This window comes from Chiloscyllium plagiosum, unplaced genomic scaffold (assembly GCF_037043375.1).
Source record: "Chiloscyllium plagiosum isolate Xiang-an unplaced genomic scaffold, Cpla_swu_hap1 HiC_scaffold_45, whole genome shotgun sequence".
Lineage (NCBI taxonomy): Eukaryota > Metazoa > Chordata > Chondrichthyes > Orectolobiformes > Hemiscylliidae > Chiloscyllium > Chiloscyllium plagiosum.
The window spans coordinates 23,471,376-23,487,711 of NW_028270183.1; the positions used below are offsets into that span (position 1 = coordinate 23,471,376).

Below are 16,336 nucleotides of genomic sequence, written 5' to 3' on the forward strand. Positions count from 1 at the left end.
CAATGCATTTAAGGAGGGAATTCCAGGATTTTGACGCAGTGACAGTGAGGGAACAGTGATATGTTTCCAAGTCAGATTGGAAGACAACATGATCTGTGACCCGATTCCCTTGTCTTTCTAGGTGGTCGTCAGTTTCCTAAGGAGCCTCAGTGAATTTCTGTAGTGTATTCTGTAAATAGTGCACACTGCTGTTATAGAGCTTTGATGGTGGTGACTGAAGGTTTGTGGATGTCAATCAAGCAGTCTGTTTTGCCCTGCCAGCTTATCAAGTATTGTTGGAGTTGCACCCATCCAGGTAAATGGGAAGTAGCTGAAAATGTGTTGCTGGAAAAGCGCAGAAGGTCAGGCAGCATCCAGGGAACAGGAGAATCGACGTTTCGGGCATAAGCCCTTCTTCAGGAATGGGAAGTATTCCATCACAGTGCTGACTTGTGCCTTGTAGGTGGTGGACAGGCTTTGGGGAGTCAGGAGCAGTATTTGTAACCCCACTCCCCAACTTTTTCTAGTAGCCACTGTATTTTAATGGCTAGTTCTTCCAGTTTCTGGTCAATGGTAACTTCCTGGATGTCGGCATAAGGGATTCTTTGCAGGGACTCGTTCTCAGAAACCTTGCACCATTTTTCAAATTACCTGGACACTTGGGGGCTGATATCACCTGTTGTTGTCTCAGAAGATGCTATTTAATTATAAACTCACATTTTTCGGTATTTTTCTCAAATGTCAAAGATTGAAAACATGTCATTTCCACTTAATTGGAAAAAACACCCAACTACTTCCTTTCAACCTGGTTTATACTCCCTAGCCCTTTTGTTCAAGATGTATAGCAGGGATAGGCCAGGTAATTACAGGCCAGGGAATTAATCAGATGTCAGCAGTAGAGAATTTATTCGAAAAAATTCTGAGGGACAGGATTAATCGTGGATAGTCAGCACAAATTTGTTAGACTAATTTATTGTCTGACTAATTTTAGAGTTTTTTGAAAAGTTCCCTGAATATATTGATAGTACAGTTGATATGATTTACATGGACTTCAGTAAGGCCAGTTTACAAGGTCCCACATGGAAGCCTAGTCTAAAAGGTAAGATCCCATGGGACCCAAAAGCAAGTTGATAAAATGGATCTAAAATTGGCTTGCAAATAGGCAAAAAATTATGGAAGGTAGTTTTTGAGGTTGGTAGCCTATGATCAATGGTGTTAGGGCCTTTGCTGTTATGTAATTTAACGATTTGGATGAGAATATAGAAGGTATACTTAGTAGGTTTGCAGATGACACAAAAATTGATGGTGGTATTGTTAATAGTGAAATGGCAGATGGAATTCAATCCTGATTAGTGTGAGGTGATGCATTTTGGGAAATCTAATAAGGTAAAGATGTACAAGGGATCATGGCCAGGAGTTATTGGTGTGTGGGTGGAACCACTTGTGATTGAAAGTTGGTGTGGAGCCCTGAATGATAACAGGGCCAAGAAGAAAAATTATGGATCCTCGCACACTCCTATTTTCTGGTGTTTTCACCATCCCCACCCCCTTAACCTTAACCATCTGCTATCAATCACCCATGTTATTTTTCCATTTCCAAGATTCATCAAACAATTTCCCATAGAGAGGGTCTTGCTAAACGATGATTCCTACTGATGACATCTGGATATAATTATCATTGCATATTTGTAGGATGGGTCACCATCAATGTAACAGTACAATGGCACACTAGTTCGTCTGTGCTCTGCAAGTGATTCCCACTGCAACTATTCAATAAACCAGAAAGTACAAATTTTGTTGTGATAACGTTTTGCAATCTTGTTAATTTGGCAGGAAAGTATTCAGTGACTGCCTGAGCCCTCAAACATGTGGTGTAAATTACAGAACATGTCCATGGTGACAGTAAATTTGTGTGTAGGGGAAAGATGCAATTGGTTTGCAACTGAGAAAAGTGCACAAGATCCTTCCTGTTCTGTGGAAGAAGTAGAAGGATTGGGCAGAGCAATGGTAAATGGGATTTAATCCTGTTAAGTGAGAGGTAGTATATTTTGGTGGATCTGATAAGAGAAAGATGTACAGATGAACTGTAGATCTCTAGGGAGTACTGAGGGACAAATGGATGCTGATGTGCAAACCATAAATCCCTGAAGGCGTCAGCACAGGTAAACAGAGTGGTGAAGAAGGCGTACTGGATGCTTGCCTTCATTAGACAGGGCATATAATATAGGAGCAAGGAAATCTTGTTACAACTTAATAAAACGTTGGTCAAGCCACAGATGGAGTACTGTGCAGTTCTGGTCACTACATGATCAGTAGGATGTGATTGCATTGGAGAGGGGACAGAGAAGATTCATCAGGATGTTGCCTGCGGTAGAAAGTCTGCATTAAGAGAGACTGGATAGGCTAGATTTGTTCTCCTTGGAGTAAATTGACATGGGATCTAATTAATATACAAAATTATGACAGGCGCAGATCGAGTACAGGTCATTCTGTAATAATGCACATTTCATCTGTGCAAATTGGCTATAACACAATTGACTAATTGTTGATGCCATTTGGATAATGTGAACTTTCTACTGAATAGGTATCGTGATTTTCTATTAGCAATCCTCTACAGTGTGATTTTTTTATAGTGAGTTTCCACACTGTGATTTTTGTAGAGTGCGAGGTTATTATGGAACGCAATTGTCTTGTTATAGTAGAACGACCTGTAATTAAAATGACACAGCATAGTAGGCTATGGACCAAGTGCAAGCAAATGGGTTTAGTGTAGTTTGTTTGTCAGCATACATAGGGGGCCAAACATCCGGTTTCTGTATGACTTTCTCCTACCTGGCTGAGTGATGTTGTTCAATATAATTATTTCACAGCAGGATTGTAATTGGGTTCTATTTTAACAATAACAGGGGAGATCGAGCATATGACATCTAAGCAATGAAGTGAAATGATTGAACAATGTGAGTCTCTACTGCCAGTGAGGGGTGCTGGAGCCTGGGTATCTGTGCCAGGGACGAGCGGGCACATTCTGAAAAATTCGCAATTACGTCTGCATTTACTTGATCAAGAAGACTCTACTTCTGAAAACAACATAATTTCAATATCACCTACAACTTTATCACACTTCAAACAGTCCTCACAAAAGCACCAAGATAAAGCCGGATAATTAACCAGAGGAAAGGGCAGTGGTTAAGACTATTATAAGCCATGTACATAGTGAATCAGTAACCTAGTTTGCAATGGTCCATCACACATCGCGGGTCCTGACATTTCATCCCACAGTGCCTGCAGCCATTTGCAACAATTAAACAGAAATCCAGCCATCATCCCATTCTCTCATCACAAGAGAATTCTGAATGATTTAGGCCATCTAGCCCAGCTCAACCACGTCCAAGCTAAATGAGCAGCATGGTCTCCTTCCATACTATACAATAAGATGACATATGAATGCAGGTTTTAGGACCAGGACTACCTGCTGACAGAAGAACTGAAGCTTGGGATAGCTGCTGCAGCAGGACAATCAGGAAAGGTTGCTGTCTAAGGCCTTTCAGCTGAGGGGCTGGAGGCCGGCAGAATCCCTCAGGCAGTGTGCCTTACAAAAAAGTTACATTATGAACATCAACAGTATTGAAATTGTATGAGAGAGCTCAGAGTGAAACATGGAGAAAAGTTTACAATGAAAGTCCAATGCCTACATTAGACTAGCTTTGAGAACTGATTGGCTGTAAAGCAGTTTTGGACATGTGAAAGGTACTATGTAAATGTAGGATTTGTCTTTTTTCATTGTCTCTGCATGCTGTAGGTGGTAAGTGAACCAATGGCTAGAACAGATTCATAGAAACCCTACAGTATTGAAGCAGGTTATTTAGCCCATTGAGTTCACATTAGACCTCTGAAGAGTGTCCTATCCAGCCCCAGTCCCTCACCCTATCTCTGTAACCTTGCATTTCCCATGGCTAACCCATCTATCTTGTACATCCATGGTTAAGGGACAATTTAGCATTGCCAATCTACCTATTAGACTGTGAGAGGAAACTGGAGTACGCAGAGGAAACCCACACAGACAAGGAGAATGTATAAACTTCAGACAGGCACAGTCACCTGAGGGTGGAATCAAACATCGGTTCCCTAAGGCAGCTGAGCCACCCCAGATTCTCAGGATAAATGAATCATGTGAAAATCAACTTGTGTTTGCAAAGTGCATGTAAAGAAATCATGGCCTTTACAAAACAATTCAACTGTATAGCTTACACAGCCCTTTTATTCTGACTTCTGTGGTATTAGAAGAGGATCAATTGTTATGGGGGTAAGGCATAAAAGTAGAGTTGAGAATTATGGGATCATCCATAATCTCATTGAATGGTGATGGGTTAAATGGCTTATTTCTGCTCCTCACTGTTATATTCTAGCCCACAATATGCTGTAAATGACCAAGAAATACATACCTCAGGAGAAACGATAATTACTGACCTGAATTCTCAAAGGTGAATGATACCTGGTACAAAAAGTCAGTTTGGTCTTAAATAGACAAATTGATTGTTTACCCTGCATTCAGAAGCTGTCCTAAACTGTGAATTTACAGCTGATCCCTAAAGATTCCATATGGTTACCTCTTACACTTATACTAAATAAATGTGAAATTGGAACTCTTAAAAATATTTGCTGTTTGAGGTATGAAACACGTAAAAATGCGAATAGTCAGACTCTTTCTCTCCACAGGGCGAAAGTGAGGACTGATAGAGAGCTTTTGCCCGAAGCGTAGACTCTCCTGCTCCTCGGATGCTGCCTGACCTGTTGTGCTTTTCCAGCAACACACTCTGGACCCTGTTTCTCTCCACATGCTGCAAGACCTGCTGAGATTAACCAGCACCTATTGCAAATTCACTCAAGAGGTGCCAAGAAACAGGACCATTAATACATGCAATATTCCGTGTGGCAAACAAAAGGCAAATAGTGGGGTTCTGGAAAAGTACAGTTGGTCAGGCAGGATCTGAGCAGCAGGAAAGTCGAAATTTCGAGTGTAAAGTCATCTGGAATCGTGAGGGGGCGTGGCCCAATCTGATTGACAGTTGCCAGGGACACGTCCTAGTTTGATTGACGTATTGGGTCGTGTCCTTATTTGATTGACGTGACAGGGGCGGGTCCTGGTTTGCCGGGCAGTGGGGGCGCGCGTCCAAATGTGATTGACGTGTGCGGGGCGTGGCCTAATCTGAATGACGTACCGGGGGCGGGCCCTCCTCGGTCACGGGTTGATGGCGCCCTGGGCCTCCGGAGCTCCCGGCTGTGGGAGTGAGAGCGTCCGCCGCTGGAGCCGGCTGTGGGTGGCGGAGTGAGGCTGAGTGTGCGGTCCGCCTGCAGACGGGCACCATGGACGCCGAGAGCCGGCCGTCAGGTAGGAGCCGGTAAACCAGACACCGGAGAAACACGGGGCCCCGCACAATCTGCTGCTTTCTCTCTCTGGAGATACAGGCGGACCTGCTGAGCTTTTACACCCAGCCCTGGTCATGTGAGGCTGTGAGGGGGGGGTGAGGTGGTGAGGGGGGGGTGGTGAGGCGGTGAGAGGGGGGTGGTGAGGGGGGGTGGTGAGGCGGTGAGGGGGGGGATGGTGAGGGGGGGGTGGTGAGGCGGTGAGGGGGGGGTGGTGAGGCGGTGAGGGGGGGGCGGTGAGGCGGTGAGGGGGGGGCGGTGAGGCGGTGAGGGGTGAGGCTGAGGGGGGGGTGGTGAGGTGGGGGGGTGGTGAGGTGGGGGGGGGGGTGGTGAGGCGGTGAGGGGGGGGCGGTGAGGGCGGGGGTGAGGCTGAGGGGGGGGTGGTGAGGTGGGGGGGGTGGTGAGGTGGTGAGGGGGGGGTGGTGAGGCGGTGAGGGGGGGGCGGTGAGGCGGTGAGGGGGGGGCGGTGAGGCTGAGGGGGGGGTGGTGAGGTGGGGGGGTGGTGAGGTGGGGGGGTGGTGAGGTGGGGGGGTGGTGAGGTGGGGGGGGTGGTGAGGTGGGGGGGGTGGTGAGGTGGGGGGGGTGGTGAGGTGGTGAGGGGGGGGCGGTGAGGCGGTGAGGGCGGGGGTGAGGCTGAGGGGGGGTGGTGAGGTGGGGGGGGTGGTGAGGTGGTGGGGGGGGGTGGTGAGGCGGTGAGGGGGGGGTGGTGAGGTGGGGGGGGTGGTGAGGGGGGGGTGGTGAGGCGGTGAGGGGGGGGTGGTGAGGTGGGGGGGGTGGTGAGGCGGTGAGGGGGGGGTGGTGAGGCGGTGAGGGGGGGGTGGTGAGGCGGTGAGGCGGGGGGGGTGGTGAGGCGGTGAGGGGGGGGTGGTGAGGCGGTGAGGGGGGGGTGGTGAGGCGGTGAGGGGGGGGTGGTGAGGCGGTGAGGGCGGGGGTGAGGCTGAGGGGGGGGTGGTGAGGTGGGGGGGGTGGTGAGGTGGGGGGGGTGGTGAGGTGGGGGGGGTGGTGAGGTGGGGGGGGTGGTGAGGTGGGGGGGGTGGTGAGGTGGGGGGGGTGGTGAGGTGGTGAGGGGGGGGTGGTGAGGCGGTGAGGGGGGGCGGTGAGGCGGTGAGGGGGGGCGGTGAGGCGGTGAGGGCGGGGGTGAGGCTGAGGGGGGGGTGGTGAGGTGGGGGGGGTGGTGAGGCGGTGAGGGGGGGGTGGTGAGGCGGTGAGGGGGGGGTGGTGAGGTGGGGGGGGTGGTGAGGGGGGGGTGGTGAGGCGGTGAGGGGGGGGTGGTGAGGTGGGGGGGTGGTGAGGCGGTGAGGGGGGGGTGGTGAGGTGGGGGGGGTGGTGAGGCGGTGAGGGGGGGGTGGTGAGGCGGGGAGGGGGGGGGTGGTGAGGCGGGGAGGGGGGGGTGGTGAGGCGGGGAGGGGGGGGTGGTGAGGCGGGGAGGGGGGGGTGGTGAGGCGGGGAGGGGGGGGTGGTGAGGCGGGGAGGGGGGGGTGGTGAGGCGGGGAGGGGGGGGTGGTGAGGCGGGGAGGGGGGGGTGGTGAGGCGGTGAGGGGGGGGTGGTGAGGCGGTGAGGGGGGGGTGGTGAGGCGGTGAGGGGGGGGTGGTGAGGCGGTGAGGGGGGGGTGGTGAGGCGGGGAGGGGGGGTGGTGAGGCGGTGAGGGGGGGGTGGTGAGGGGGGGGTGGTGAGGGGGGGGTGGTGAGGGGGGGGTGGTGAGGCGGGGGTGGTGAGGCGGGGAGGGGGGGTGGTGAGGCGGGGAGGGGGGGGTGGTGAGGGGGGGGTGGTGAGGCGGTGAGGGGGGGGTGGTGAGGCGGTGAGGGGGGGGTGGTGAGGCGGTGAGGGGGGGGTGGTGAGGCGGTGAGGGGGGGGTGGTGAGGCGGTGAGGGGGGGTGGTGAGGCGGTGAGGGGGGGGGTGGTGAGGGGGTGAGGGGGGGGTGGTGAGGGGGGGGTGGTGAGGTGGTGAGGGGGGGGTGGGGGGGTGGTGAGGGGGGGGTGGTGAGGTGGTGAGGGGGGGGTGGTGAGGTGGTGAGGGGGGGGTGGTGAGGTGGTGAGGGGGGGGTGGTGAGGTGGTGAGGGGGGGGTGGTGAGGTGGTGAGGGGGGGGTGGTGAGGTGGGGGGTGAGGTGGTGAGGTGGGGGGTGAGGTGGTGAGGTGGGGGGTGAGGTGGTGAGGTGGGGGGTGAGGTGGTGAGGTGGGGGGTGAGGTGGTGAGGGGGGGGTGGTGAGGCGGTGAGGTGGGGGGTGGTGAGGCGGTGAGGTGGGGGGTGGTGAGGCGGTGAGGGGGGGGTGGTGAGGCGGTGAGGGGGGGGGTGGTGAGGCTGAGGGGGGGGTGAGGTGGTGGGGGTGAGGCTGAGGGGGGGTGAGGCTGAGGGGGGGAGGGGGGGTGAGGCTGGGGGGGGTGAGGCTGAGGGGGGGTGGGGGGTGAGGCTGGGGGGGGGTGAGGTGAGTCGGTGAAGGTGAGGGTTGCAATGAGGAGGCTGAAGGTGAAGGGGGGGCAGGGATGAGGAGTGTGTAGGATCTGATGGTAAGGCTGAGGATGATGTGTGGGGGTGGGGGTCTGCTGCTGAGGGTGGAGGAGTGTGATTTCAGGGGTTGAAGAATGGTCATGGGAGTGAGAGAGTGGAGTCTGAGTCTGAGGTTGAGGTTGAGGCTGAGGCAGGTGAGTTTGGTGGGGGGTTATCTCTGCCAAGGTTTGGGTGGAAATCAAGTTATTTCCCACAGCTGGAAGTCGCTGTCCTTCACCAGCAGTGTGTGGGTTACCGAGAAGGGCTTTCCTCCTGCCTCTTTCCCCTGACTCCCCACTCATCCATAGGACTGGGCTGTCTCCCCTTGCTCATTTTTGGCGTCTTGGGCTCTCCTCTTGATGTCCTGTGTGAAATGCTTTCAGTTGTAGAATGGCTGTCACTGTGTTGTGTGACAAGTTAACATTTTGATTGTGGCATTTCTGATTGTTGTTCAGGGTATCGTGTCTTTTATTTTTCTGCGTTCTGTGTGAATTCATCCCTGTCCTACCCCCAACTCCCATGCAGTCAGTTGATTTCAGACATCTATTGGAAGCAGCTATGCTCACTGGCGTGAACAAAATGTTTGAATGGTAAAGGAATGAGGAGAAAGTGAAGACTGCAGATGCTGGAGATCAGAGTCAAGTGTGTGGTGCTGGAAAAGCACAGCAGGTCAGGCAGCATCCGTGGAGCAGGAGAATCAACGTTTCAGATGTAAGCCCTTCATCAGGGATGAGGCCTGTGGGCCGGAGGGGCTGAGAAATAAATGGGATGGGGATGTGGCTGGGGTGGGGTTGTGGGGGGGGGGGGGGGGGAGGTAGCTGAGAATGCAATAGGTAGAATAAGGTAGGGACACACTTGATAGATCAGAGAGGACAGTGGAGCAGATAGATGGGAAGGACGATGGACAGGTCAAGAGGGTGGTGCCAAGTTGGAGGCTTGGGACTGGGAAGTGAGGGGGAGGGGAAATAAGGACACTGGTGAAATCCACACTAATCCCATGTGGTTGCAGGGTTCTATGGCAGAAGATGAGGTGTTGTTTCTGTAGGTGTCGGGTGGTTTGGGTTTGGGGACGGTGGTGGAGGAATTAGTCTTGCAGTTGTCTTCTCCGTGTGTGTATGGATGGAGTCTGTGTACATTTGGTATTTTTCGAGGGGGTATTTAGGGGGGGATGTATGAGTTGCATGGTCTGCCTTCATGAGGAGGACAACACACCTGAGAAACAGGAGCAAGGGGTCTCCAACCTGTTTAATTATGACTTTCTGCACCTCCATCTGTTTCTTTCCTTTATCCTGATATCCTTGTCCAACAACATTGAAGGACTTGAACAGCTATTGATGCAGTGAGCTGCGTAACAACAGCTTGCCCTTTATAAAGCACGTTTAAAAATATTGGTGCTGGAAATCACAGCTGGTCAGGCAGCATCTGAGGAGCAGAATAGTCAACGTTTCGAGCATAAGCTGTCCTTGAAATGTTGACTCTCCTCCTCAGATGCTGTCTGATCAGCTGTGCTCCTCCAGCACCATATGTTTTGACTCTGATTTGTAGCATCTGCAGTCCTCACTTTCTCCACCTCTAAAAATACAGCAGGAAATTCCGAAGAGCCTAGTCAGAAATTCTGCGCTGAACTGCATCAGGGCAACATTTTTTTATAGGAGCCCTGTGTTTGAGGCCTAAGCAGTGGAAGGTACCATTTCCTGGAGTATGTTGACAAAGCAGAGCAGAATTGGAAGGCTTCTGGTTGAGTGTGGATTTTTGGCTAAGTTTAGCCGAAGTGGGAAGAAACTTTCAGTATGTTTGTACGATGTGAAGAAGCTGCTGCTATTTGTAAAATTGCACTTCAGAATGAATCAGCTTTCCCTATAAGACAGAGGAACTTAAAGCCAAAGCAGCTTTGCACATGACCTGCAGCGTGTGATTGTGTGAGGTGGTTTGCAGCTAAATTGCTGTTCTCGATTTCTTTTGTCTCTGCCTCATTGTTCACACATAGTGAACAGGATGAAATCTGATAGCACCTTGAGCCTATCCCATGCATGTGGTAGCCTGTTCATCCCAATATTTACTCCCTAATTCAAAACCAATTAATCCTAGAAAGGTGAAACATAGGGTTACTAATCAGGAGGATGGTATCTTATCTCATGTCCAATCTCTCCCTCAAGTATTTGCTACTTGTGGTCGTGAGTGACAGCAGGAAGGTCTCAGATAATTTCTTGGTCCCTGGACTTATAGCATGCACAGTGGCTGCCAATTATTAAACTGCGCGAGCCTTCTCTTCTGGGCAGCCCATGGCGTCTGAATTCAGCAGCTTGTGCTCCACTCCTTCCCACACCAAGCCACTAATTTCCATTCCATAGATATAACTGCATAACTCAAACTGCATCCCAGCACCACATTGTCTGAGGTATGTTGGTGTCTTCGTGATCTGCTCACTCTGGTGCACATAAAGGATCCATGTTTGGAAAAAACACATGGATGTTCTTTTCCCAGTATCCACTCCAGTATTTATCCCACCAACAGCATCGTCAAAACCAGCATAATCTGGTTTTGACTGTACTGCCTTGCTTGACTCAACTACCCATCAGGAGGTAGAGTGGGCAAAGGTGGTCTGCAGTCCATAGGGAAATAGAGGAGCACTGAATTTATAATGCACCTATCATGACCACCAGTGTGTCAGAAGGTTGCACAGCTAATAATGGATGTCAACTCAGTGTTCCAAAGTTTGGATTTTGATTTCTAGTTCCTAAGGAAGTTCCTAAGGAATACTGTTCCAATGCCTGTTTCTCCAAGGTTACCAATAAAATTAGGCTTTTCACTGTGCCTTATATCCAGCTTATCACCTTAGTCACTGCATCTGGTACAGCACGAGGGACTTTGCTTCAGTGATTATGGGCATCACATTGGCTCAGTGGTTAGCACTGCTGCCTCCTGGCACCAGGAACTGGGTTTGATTCCACTCTTCAGGTGACTGTCCATGTGGAATTTGAACGTTCTCCCTGTATCTGCATGGGTTTCCTCCAGTTGCCCTGGTTTCCTCCCACAGTTCAAAGATGTGCAGGTTAGGTGAATTAGCCATGCAAAATTGCCTGTAGTGTCCAGGGATGTGCAGGCTTGGTGGATTACCCATGGAAAATGTAGGGTTACAGGGATAAGTTAGGAGGGTTGGGTCTGGATGGGATGATCTTCAGAGAGCCGGTGTGGACTTGATAGGCCAAATGGTCTGCTGACACACTGATATCAGTGGGCAAGAAGAGTTAGTCACATTGCTCTGGGTCTGGAGCCTCATGTCAGCTGAAGTGGATAAGGACAGCAGATGTCTTCCCTAAAGGACATGGGTGAACCAGATGGTTTTGTTTTTAGTTATGGTCACCATCACTAGCTTCCAATTCCAGATTTATTTATTGAATTTAAATTTCACCAGGGACTGTGATGGGATTTGAACCCTGGGACTGTCGATTCCTAATGCAGTGATATTAATGGTATATCACTATCTCCATTCATTCCCCTTGAGATTCTGTGGGTACTGAAATGCCTGTTCTTTGTATGACAGCCTGAATACAGTGATAACAGCATGTTGAACATGGGCTTCACAGCTGAGCTCCAGTCTTGGCCTGACTTTGTGCTCCCACTTGACACTAAGTGCAGTCAAAAGACAGGAGACCCTGATGTCTTGTTACGTACATATTTATGTTTGTTGTGGAACTGACTGCATGTAGTCGGTGTATGAATACAGGTTCTTAAATCTGTTCAAGGACAGGGTGTAGTTTAAGATGCCTACATAGCAGGAGGGAATTTGATTACCATAATTGTTCTTGTGACTAAACATTAATCCACAGTTTCCTCATTAGTATCGATGTAATCAACTTTAGAGTAACATGATAACTAATCAAATGTTAGTTTTAGGTATGCAGTTAATACTTGTTTATATTCTTTATATTAGAGTGCCCTTTTGCCTGCTTGTGTGCTTTGTTTGGCTTCCAAAATACTTTATGACACAACTTGAGATGTTCATTTGTGATGAGTGTTGCTTGAGGTGTCATACCATTTCCCCCTCAGTTGAAGCAAAATGTTCAGAGACACTGTATAGTTTTACTTCCTTCATCTTTATTCCGGGCCCTAAGGGAGAGGGAATGATCGACCATGTGCAAAGGGAGATGAGTTCACGGTCTTCTCTGGAGCAGCAGTTTCTCAATGATCTATATAGTAATTTTACAGGGAGGAGCATCCAGATAAGGCAACATACATACTAATTGGATGACCGTTACAATCAGTGAGTATCAACAGTAAAGATTAAGCCATCTGCTGTTACATGATTAATCATTGGCTTCACTCAACGAATATCTTTCACCTTGTTAACTGACATTACATACTGAATGCTACCTCGTCTTTGTTACATGGCTCTATATAATGAATGCTTTTCCACCTTGTTAACCCATTACCCTTGCCTTCAGCACCCATTGGTAACTGTAAGTTCTTATCTGATCTGAGTCATGCTCAGCTGAACCTCTTGTTTCACAAAACTCAGAACTTAGCTCTTTCCCTGCCTGCTTATATCCTATACACATTCTTATTCCCTCCTTTATTATTTCATGATAAGCAGCGCAATGGCACTACCAGCTTTTGTAAGACTCTGACAGCCAGTATTTAAGCAAGTTATTGACACACAACATGCAGTGATTATAACAAAAATTACTAGTCCGTTACAGTAATTAGTTTGAAGAATAGTCCCACGTGAAAAAAATTCACCAGTAAAGTTCTTAAATCCATAGTCACCACTCCATCCCCTCCAAGTCGAGTGGAAATGAGCCAGGTCTCCAAGATCTCCTTTAGTAATGTCCAATCTGAAAGCAAAATTCAGTCTGTCCTTGTTTATCGCTCCACGGAGAAATCTGATTTCTTGGATAATGGCGGCTAATACTTAACAAAACTGACGAGACTTCCATCCTTCCGAAGATGCTTCAAATGGAGGATACCAGCGCCTGAGTGTGCAGTGCAGCAGCTGCAACTGCAGGCTCAGTGAATGCAGCATTCTTTGTTGAGTCTGCTCTCGCTTTGCTGTTAAATGTAACAAAGCCAACTGGCCGTTTTGATGTTAGCTTGGTCAATGAACCATCATAACCGTAAATGATCGAAAGATAAGGTAAAGCTCACGTGGTTTAATGTCCATAGTAAGGCCACTGACACAAAGTCTACAGACCTTGATTGTTGTTAGCTGCTTCACTTTTCATGCTTGTGACTGCGGAGCTGATTGAATCCGTTGGATCAGGTTGTGGAGGGTTGGGCAGTGGTCTGAAGATGTGCTTTACCTGTGAATGGAGAAACTCAAGAGAGGATGTTAGCTGCTGAAAGTATCTTTGCATTTCTTCTCTCATGCCTTCCATGCCAAGTGGTTATCAGTATAGACAGTCACGCATTTAACTACACTAAATCGTGTCAGCCTATTTCAACATTATTTGAATTCTTAAAGTCTGTTACTCTGTTCACTATTTATGACATTATCGAGTTTTATATAATCCATAAACTTCTAAGTTATATTGCCTTAACTATCAACAACAATCGATGGTCCTAAAATCAAACCCTCAGGAGACCCCATTCAGGGTTATTCAAAAATTATTTTCCTGTAACAAATTGATACCTGGCTACTGTGAAAGCTGTCAGGAAACGTATTTCAAAAATCTGGAACAGCAAGAAAACAACAATGCCTCTTCAGTTGCTAAAGCACAGGAAACAGTTTCAGTTTTGATTTAAATTCCAAATATTCATGGAAAACAAATGCTGAATATCTTAAAATATGGTGACAGGCCAGGCAAATACTTAGCATATCTCGCTAGGAAAAGGAGCGCCCCCTCAAGGCATTACGGTGATTAGGGAAGGGTCTGGGAGCCTAACATGTGACGCTAAAAAAAATAAATGTGACATTCCAGAGATTTTACTCTAAGTTATACCAATCTGAGGATTGTGAGGAGGATGGGCCAAAATGGAATTTTTTTAAGGATCGGGCGTGACCCCCGAACAAGAGTCCTTTCTCAATGTTCCCTTATCAGAGCAAGAAGTGCAGGATGCTGTGAGGCAGCTACAGAGTGGAAAGGCGCCCATTCCTGACGAGCTTCCCAGTGAATTCTATAAGGAATTTATAAACATACTGTCAAGCTCGATGCTCAATATGTTTAATGATTCATACACTCATGATTATCTGCTGCCATTTGAGTGTGGCCAATATTTCACTTATGCTTAAAAAAGGGAAGGTCCTGGAGGACTCAGCTTCACACATGCCCATTTCACTTTTAAATGTGGACTTTAAAATCCTCTCTCATACTCTGTACAAACAAATACTACAGTGGGCAGCATGGTGGCACAGTGGTTAGCACTGCTGCCTCTCAGCACCAGAGACCCGGGTTCAATTCCCACCTCAGGCGACTCTGTGTGGAGTTTGCACATTCTCCCCGTATCTGCGTGGGTTTCCTCTGGGTGCTCCGGTTTCCTCCCACAATTCAAAAAAGTGCAGGTTAGGGTGAATTGGCCATGCTAAATTGCCCGTAGTGTTAGATGAAGAGGTAAATGTAGGGGAAAGGGTCTGGGTGGGTTGCGCTTCGGTGGGTGGGTGTGGACTTGTTGGGTCGAAGGGCCTGTTTCCACACTAAGTAGTCTAGTCTACATTGGACAAACAGGCAGAAAACTAGCCAGCAGGATACATGAACACCAACTAGACACATGACCCTCTCTCACTAGTATCCTGATAAACGGATGAGGAAGGACACTTTGACTGGGACAATACATCCATCCTAGGACAAGCCAAACAAAGACATGCACAAGAATTCCTAGAAGCATAGAGTTCTGGTTGGAATGCCATCAGCAAACGCACCAAGTTAGACCCCATCCACCACCCCCCTGAGAAAAGGAACAGGAAGTGTCTTCACAGGAAATGACATCACCAGCCCAAGGAAACCCAAACATATAAATAGAAAGCAGGAATTTTTAGCATTGCTTCACATGAGGTCCACTGAAGATGTTACCTGTTAAGGTAACAAAACATCTGGAAATGAACCTTTCAGCTCAGCGAGCAAACCTACATCCAAAATGGTTAGATATCGAAGCCTCCCAGGCAAGGTGCCCCCTTACCAGTTTTCTGTTTTTGGGCAAAATGAGGACAGTTAGGGAATATTGCCATAACCCAATAGTCTTCAATGTTGTTAAAGCATGGAGGGCAATTCGGCAGAGGGAAGACAGTATTGGCAAAACATCTTCTTTTACACCTTTTGTCGGTATGCTCGGTTTTCAACAGGGGATGATGGATTCAGGATTCAAACATTGGGCAGCTGGAGTGTGTCTTGCATGGGCAGTTTATTTGAGGGAGACGTAATGTCCTTCGATCAGTTGATACGGAAATATGAGCTATCTAATAGGGACCTCTTTCATTTTTTTAGAGACTTTATTCAAAAAAAGCTTCACTTTTGACTGATCCCTACAAATCTGACGTAGAGAGGGGTGTGCTCAGTGCTAAAAATCACTGTCAGTACTTTATATCATCAATTGGGGAGTGCCCCCTCAGATGAGTTTGATTGACTCTGCAGGATGTGGGAGAGAGAGCAGGGTGTTGAAGTTTCCTCAGAGGCATGTGACGATACTTTGGGAAAGCGCAAGAAAGATATCAATTTGCAATAGGACCTATGCTTTACAGTTGAAGATTCTCCAGAGGGTGCACTTGGCTCCAGACAGTTTGTCAAAATTTAAACCAGGAGTCTGTTCAACATGTTCCAAGTGCAAGGTCTGCACGGGCACTCTGGTCTTGTGGTAGGCTTCAATGGAGAGGATTTTGAGTGTAAGGGTGGAGAAGGACCCGACCCCTCTCTTCTGGGCCTGCCCAGTGTGTTCCCTGCAGACGCGCATATGAAAAAGTTTTTCAATATTCTCACGTTCTGTGCAAGAAAGAATATTTTGCTAGGTTGGGTATCCGAAAACCCCCTGGGCCAGTTGGGTTGGCGGCAAAGTGTTATGGAGCATATTCCCTTGGATTTTTCTCACAAGTATGGTCCATCACAAAACTGAGAATTTTTATAAGATAAGGGATTTTATAAGCCCTTCTTGGAATATTTGGACACTGATTTATCTGTATAAAAGAGCTTTTATATAGTCCGTAACATTTGTGTTTTCCGAGTCCAATATCTGGGGAGGAGGAACCATAAACATTTGAGTGTTTGGCTGAGCTGACTTATTACTATTTATTAGTTTGTTGGTTATTTGTTTATTTGGTTAAATAGCTAGTTTGGTTTTTTATTCTATACTTATCTATGTTTATACATTTGTACATGACGGTGGGTTGGGGTTTTTATTACTTGTGTTTTTTTGTACTGTTTTGAATTATATTGTTTTGTATTTGTAATGTTAAAAATCTATTTTTTTCAATAAAAAATATTTTTAAAAAAATACTACTCAAACTGAGATTGACAGAAG

General features: G+C 48.3%; 1 protein-coding gene across 3 annotated transcripts in view; it reads left to right on the plus strand.

The window, feature by feature from the left end:
- The first annotated feature begins 5,212 nt into the window (after positions 1 to 5,212).
- mcoln1a (mucolipin TRP cation channel 1a) overlaps positions 5,213 to 16,336 on the plus strand; it is a 76,310-nt gene continuing 65,186 nt past the window's right edge. For all 3 annotated transcript variants that reach the window (XM_043694696.2, XM_043694695.2, XM_087983380.1), the window contains exon 1: positions 5,213 to 5,368. In XM_043694696.2, the coding sequence (XP_043550631.2) occupies positions 5,344 to 5,368 (25 nt within the window). In that variant the 5' untranslated portion in view covers positions 5,213 to 5,343. The remainder of the gene's footprint in view (positions 5,369 to 16,336) is intronic.